This window comes from Pteropus alecto, unplaced genomic scaffold (assembly GCF_000325575.1).
Source record: "Pteropus alecto unplaced genomic scaffold, ASM32557v1 scaffold21, whole genome shotgun sequence".
NCBI lineage: Eukaryota > Metazoa > Chordata > Mammalia > Chiroptera > Pteropodidae > Pteropus > Pteropus alecto.
Genome location: NW_006436282.1, coordinates 21507177 through 21514150, shown reverse-complemented (window position 1 = coordinate 21514150; position 6974 = coordinate 21507177). Strand labels below are relative to the sequence as shown.

At 49.6% G+C, this 6974-nt stretch overlaps 1 protein-coding gene and 1 pseudogene across 4 annotated transcripts in view; one reads left to right on the top strand and one right to left on the bottom strand.

Moving 5' to 3' along the window:
• Window positions 1-6974, top strand: part of SCRN1 (secernin 1) — a 58719-nt gene that overhangs the window by 42845 nt on the left and 8900 nt on the right. For all 4 annotated transcript variants that reach the window (XM_006912033.3, XM_025046838.1, XM_015589487.2 and 1 more), the window contains exon 7: window positions 4866-5046. In XM_006912033.3, the coding sequence (XP_006912095.1) occupies window positions 4866-5046 (181 nt within the window). The remainder of the gene's footprint in view (window positions 1-4865; window positions 5047-6974) is intronic.
• Window positions 5467-5584, bottom strand: LOC112479860 (annotated as a pseudogene).

Here is a 6974-nt window from a genome sequence, read left to right as displayed (position 1 = left end):
TCTAACTAGAAATACCCTTCACTGATAGTCCTGCTCTCAGCCAGATGTGGCTTCGACTAGATGATGAAAGCGACTCCCAGTGAAGCTGGAATGACCCCAAGATAAACCAGAGGGACACTCGCAATGGAGAGAAAACTGGTTATTTAGATTCTTTCCGGACTGGTTCAAAGTTTAGCAGATTCTCCCCAGTGGGAGCCTTTATGCTTTCCCTGTCTGTGCCAGAAGCCCCTCGGGATCTGCTGGGGACTCCAGGGCAGGGGATAAGCCTGGCTCGGTCACTTGGGGGAGTTTCTACACCTTGAGTCAGAACAAAGTCATGTTTGAAGTCAGAAGTGTTGGCTGACGCTGGTATTAAAATTTCAAATCCCAAAGCACAAAAAGCATTTTATTTTTCTCTAGTAGCACGATGTGTGTATGTAAATAAACACATAAAAGCTGTAACAGTGAGAGGTAGTGGGGAAAAAACTGACCTTGGCTTTAGAAGATTGAGTTCTTGATCTGCCACGGATCAGTAATGTGTCTTTGGACAAAGCTCTTGGTGTCCGTGAGCCTCAGTCATCTCATCCGTGAAGTGGGGCAGAATTATTGCCCTGTCTTGTTCGTTGCTATAGCCCTAGTACCTAGAACAGTCTCTGGTACTCAGTCAGCACTCAACACGGATTTACCGAATGGATGAATGAATGAATGAATAAATAGGGTCCCTTGAGAATCTAATGCAAGCACTTTGAAAATTAGGATATACTATAAAATGTTAGAGATTTTCATGATAATTTTGTTTTCCTTCCAAATGAGACGACAAATGAGAGGTAAACAGATTTTTTACACTGGCTTGGTGCGTGCATCACAAAATTTTAGGAAAAAAACGACAGATAAGGCAGAAATGCCTCAGTGGAGCTTGTTTCTTGGCTGTGGCTCAAACTGTCACCCGAAGCTAAAACCCTGCAGACCTCTGAGATAGACCTCGGAAATGCTGCTGTGTTTCGTGTCATCAGACCTTAGGTTTTTCTCGGCGAGAGCTGACAGTTGCAGTGACGTGATTTTCTTCAGTGTTGCTCATGGACCCCTTTGTTTAGCTGTCCTTCACCAGGGTCCCTGTAGAGTAGCTCAGCCAGCTTGCGACCTCCTCATTAACCAGCCTCCGGCCGCCCTTCGCATTGGAAGCCTTTTCTCCTTTTGGGCCTGTTGTCTTAGAATCACGTCACACCACGCCATGGAGGGGCTGAGTGACCAGAGTGAAGTCCCAGGGAGGTGACTTCTCTGAAGGTCAGTGTGAGAGGTAACCCTGAGGACAGAACAGAATCAGCTTTCTGGAGCCTTCTGCATTGTGTCCCGAATCAGAGCCGTCCACAGGACACTCTGGGGACACCCCGGGGACGCCCCGCATGGGTAGTGAGGTGTGCCCTGCCCTGCCCTGCCCATGTGGACTGGGAGGGGTGGTCACAACTAGATGGCAGTTTCAGCTTTGCTGGTAGCTGGATATGTGACCTTGGTCAAGTCATTTCATCTCTCTGGGACATTAATTGGTATACATTCAATCAAGTGGCATTTAAGAAGCCACCATTTGAGATTTAAGTGTGGGAAATGTCAGAGATTCTCACCTATTTGGATTTTTAATGTGATTTTTTTTTTATAAGGACTGGCAAGAAATCAGAAGGTTTCAGAACCACTGAGTTATCCACATTCATTTTCTGAATATGTGGACACAAACGATTAAGCCTGAATGATAGGTAATTATCTCATTCTGGTTTAAATAGATATTAGTATTATTGCAATTTATTATCAGCCATCATTTTCACTTTACTCAGTCGCTAAGTCTCCCTTTAGCCACCTGACAAGTCTGTGCTTTACATTTACAGTGGTTGGGGATGCCGACTTCCTTACAGACTTGCTTTAGTCTATCACGGGAACTTCGTCAAACTGATAGGTGGGAGAGATAAACACATGGTATCTCTTGTCTTAGAAAAGCCACAGGCGCCCTCGCCGATGTTAAGCTAAGCTCCACGTCCCAGTGAGGGTGGAGTAGGTTCACAGTCCCATCTGATAGAATGCTCTGATCTTTGACTGCATTGTCATCCTGTACGTTGGATGTAGAAGACCACGATTGTGCTTAGCATGAGCTTTCAGAAGTCAGAGTCACAAGTTCACAGTCAGCCTGACATAGAACTAGAAGTAGCACGATAGGTTTAGAAGCTGGAAGGGACCGTGGAGATCATTTTAGTCCAGATGAGACGCAGGGGAAACGGCGGGCCCGTAGTTGGTCAGGGCAGAGAAGGGACGCACGCCCCCATTCTGAGTCCCAGCTCAGTTCCTTCCCCGACGTCACGAGTCAGGCAGACCCGGGATTGCAGCTGAGCCTGGCAGGTGCTGCCAAGCTGTACCCCTTGCGGCCCCCCACTGCCACGGTCCATGGGGCCAGTGTCTCAGGTTGGTTCTGAGATGCATAGAAATGAAATGACAGGTTTCTTGTTGGAAACATCACTCCCACGAGGGCTTTTGAGGGTTGGAGAGAAATGAGGAGCTGAGGGCTGAGTGGGGCGCCATCGCACCTGTGAACGTCATCCGTGCCCCGGGGCTGGGGGAAACGGGAGAGCTCTCAGGAGGTCTCGGCGGCTCGGGCCCAGCCCTCTGCTGGACTCCGCAGTCCTCGGGGCTTGCCAGTGGTTGATCTTGCACTCACCCCGCTGCCAAGCCTGAGCCCGTGGAGGCCACGACACCGACCCCTTTTGCCCAGTACAGGCCCTGGGGCTAAGAAGGTGTGAACCATGCAGGCTTTGGCTGCTCACCGGGAGCCCCAGGCCTGGTCCCCCACAGAAAGGTCTCTGCAGAGTGGCTGCAGAGTCACGTCTGCTGGCAGGTGGTAGGATGTGCACCGACTTCAGAAACCCCGAGCGCCTGGCCCTGAGGCTAGGACGCTTGTCTGCTGTGTTGTCAGAGACCAGAGGGGCCCGAAGGCCGCTGGTTCTGGATGTCTCCGTGCCAGACTCTCTCCCCGCCATTTCCCCTGTCCCCCTCCTGCACTTTCAGTGAACCTTCAAACAGCCTTCAAACCGCAGCCCCTTTGCAGAATCAACTGAATGACCAGTTGGAGAATTCAGTGTCATGCAATCAAAATTGCTTTAGACACTTTTACATTTTGCATTCATTGCTTTCTTTTCAAGTCATCCATGAAGCATTCGGTAGAAGGGAAAAGAAGAGATCGATTTTCAAGGGGCTGTAGGAAGTGGCAGCTCAGGTTCCCTCTGTGCAGGGGCAGCTCCCCCATCCTGGGGAGGGCTTGGTCTGGTGGAATTGGGCCCTGGCCGCATGCCGTGTGCTTCCCCGGACAGGCGGCTGCGGATGGGCCCAGCCTCCTCTACGTGTTTGCGTCACCTGCAGAGAACAGTAGAGTACCTGGCTGGCACCTCTCCTTCACCAGGACCATCCACTTTACCAGCTTGGGGTGCAAAGGTCTCCTCCCTTTTAACATTCAGTTAAATTAGCCTGAGCTCAGTCTTGCACACTGCGATCAGCCCCTCTGGGAACTCACCGAAGAGGTCACTTCTCGTCGCTGTTGTCTTCGGGGATGATCCTTAAACTTGCTATGTCACCTTGTTAACTTGTAGATTCTGATTCAGCAAGATGGGAGTAGGACCTGAGGATGATGCTGATGCCTCAAGTCCAAGGACGCGACGTGGGTAGCAAGGGTCATTGTTTCCCAGTTCTTTTCAGATCGTGGCACGCGCGAACATGTTTGTGTGGCCCACTGGCATTGCCGCTGTGGCTGCCTCAAGGCCATACACCTGGGTGCCGAGGGAATCAAGATCCTAGTGCACTTCTAACCCACCTAAGGCATGGAGTGGGCCGAGGTGCACCAGTTAAGGGAAGAGAGAATAAGCAAAGTCTGAAAACATGGGAGGGCATGTCTCTTTTCCTCCTACGGTTATTGCAGCTGCTGCCCCATAGTGGGGCTGAAAACAAGCCACCCTCGGGGCCCAGAGGGGCCGTGCTCTGCCGGGAGCACTGTTGTGATCCAGTAGTGTTATTTATGGGTGTAGAGAGGGAAGAATAAGGCTCTGTCCCTAGTGTTATAGTCAGCTATGGTCGACACACACCCTGGTGGCCCGGGATCCCAGGATGTAGTCTTTTAGATACTGGCCTCTTCTGGTGTGTGTGTGTGTGTGTGTGTATGTGCCCAGGTATGCACAGGTACACACACACGCGCACACACACGGCCATTTTCCCTAAGATGCATCCATCATGCCAAAGGAGCCGAATCAAAGAGTTCCTACCTCATCCAGACCTGCCCTCTCACACGACTAGACTTCTCTCTCTCTGTGGTGTGTCCTCTCTGGGACCTCTGGAACCCTTTTTTGTCATCCGTCATAATCTGTCCCCTTCCTGAGTCTGCCAGAGATATTCCGAAAAATTTTAAATAAGGTCAAACTTAAAATTAAGAAAAGAGAGATGGCGTTTCAGATCCTTCCTTTCCAGGAGGCCACTATCCAGCAAACCACAGTAGAGAAAGGTCACCTCTTCCACCTTAAACAGAAGGCCCCTTACACCCTTTCTTAAAACACCGCGTGTCTGTGCCTCACTTAAACTGAAAGGAGCCTCATGCATGGTCTTCCCGCCACAAAGCAGGTCTGTCTGGCTGTCTCCTCCCTGTAAATACAAGAATTTGCAGCTTGCCAATGGCAGTTAGTTTTACTAAAATATTTCCTAAAATATGCAGTTGTGTCTCTCTTGGCACGCACCCACCCACCGCTCACCCCCCGCCGCCTACCGTCCACCATGAGCTGGCTCAGGAAATGTTTGCTGACTGAAAGGACAGTTTCTGGGTGTCCTCAAACCCCAGTCTGGCTGAAGCAACTTTCCTTTCTCTCCAGGTCCATATTCAAGCCTTTCATCTTTGTCGATGACGTAAAACTTGTCCCCAAAGCACAGTCTCCCTGTTTCGGGGACGATGACCCAGCCAAAAAGGAACCTCGATTCCAGGAAAAACCAGACCGCCGGCATGAGCTCTACAAGGCCCACGAGTGGGCACGCGCTGTCATCGCAGGTGACCAGGTGAGCCTGCGGGGGTGGGCCCCTGCAGGGTGACAAATTTAGCGAGAAAAAACGCAGGAAAGCAGTTAAGAAGCTCACCGTTTTCCTCCCCGTCCAGCACGGCTCCGCCCAAGGCCCTTCCTAGAATGCCAGGTATTGATTTTCTCACTCAGTCCCTTGAAACCAAATGAAACAAAGCCTCCACTTTCAGTGTTATTCTAGAGCTCAGTGGGCTGAGAATAGTCTTCTCATTGTTTACCTAGGAATTATAGAAATGTGTGGTTCTAGTAGGGATGACTGCTTTTCTGCTCTGAAATTCTCTGTGTATTGTTGGGGGTGAAAAAGTATACGATGGCAACACTTTAAAGCTGCCATCGTACATTGTTTTATTTTATTTTGTTATTTTATTTTAGTAATTTTATTTATTTTATTATTTTTTAACACCTACAGCACCTGGTCTTCCCAGGTGGTCTCCCATCCAAGTACTAACCAGGCCCAACCTGCTTAGCTTTCAAGATCAGACAGGATCGGGCTTGTTCAGGGTGGCATGGCCATGGACCATACGCTGTTTTAAAAAAAGTGATCCTTCAAAAAAGTTCTGGAGAGGGATAGGGTTGCACAGCAATGAGAAGGTACTTAATGCTGCTAAACTGGGCATTAAAAATGGTTAGAGTGGTAAATTTGGTGTATACTTTATGACGATGGAAAACGTATCCAGTTAAAAAAGAGTTTTCAGTTAAAAAACAAAGTTATTCAGAGTTGAGCTCCCCTCCTCCACGCAAAACTTTGATAAAGTTCCAAGCCATCCGTTCTAACAAGGCGAACACGCAGTGTGTGCCCACAGCAACTGTCAGTGATGCGCTTTCGTTTGGCGCCCACGCCTCTGCTTTGCTGAGGAAGGAAGAAGGGCCGTGGCTGTTGGATGCTCATCTGCTTCCCAAGCATCCATTTAAGAACTTGTAGCGGGTCCAGTTTCTCCTGAAGAAAGGCATCCCTTTTGGGTGGCCTGTTACGCGCATTTAGTGTGGACTGGGTGAGCTTACCTGTATTTGGCACGGTAGACTGTAGAAAAAGAACGTAAAGGGTAATAGCAACAGTCAGTCCAAGTGGGTTCAGGAAGGATCCCCGAGAAGGGCGGTCTCGCTTTGCGTAGAGCTCGCTGTTCCACGCCACAGAAATGACTGTTACGACATGTAAAACTTGCACAGTCGCTTTATATCTGTCTCCCCTGCCAAACGTGCCCCTGGAACCGTGAACCCTGCTGCTGCATCACACTGAGTTTTGTCCAGGGCCATCCGCGTGAGTTCCTGACAGTGCGTGTTTATCTAGGTGGATGATAGTAAGCCGCTGTCAAGTGAGTAAAAATATCACTTGGTAGAGCCTGGTTTTGTGGCTATTTGGTAACTAGAAGGCAGAGGCAGAAAGGACTGTGTGCTTTGAGCTGTTCTACACAGGATTTCGATGAGATGAGACTGCTGAGCCTTAGTGGGCTTTGACTGCTGATTTGAGTCAAGCCGGCGTTAGGAAGTGGTGGATGGGTAGTGACAGCAGCTTCTGTGTGACGGGACTAATTAATTGAGCACATGAAAGTTTTTCACTGTCATCCCATGAATAATTCCCACTTGAAAGAAGAGATCTCACCACCTCAGAAAATAAGTAAATCAGGGGTAGACATGGCGTGTGTTTATTCATAGATCCATTTATTTCTTCGACGGACATTTATTGGGAGTGCTTACCATGTCCCAGGCATTGGAGGACAGAGAAAAGCCCAGTTCTCACCCCCCATGAGATGATGCTCTAACAGGGGACTCTGGCAAGTAGACAAACCATTACAGGACGGGAGAGAACAACCACGACAGAAGGAAAGGCATTGGACCGCGGGAGCCCAGAACGAAGGCTTTCGAAGACCAGGCGCTGAGGGAGTGCAGGGCTACCCGCTCAGTAGCTGG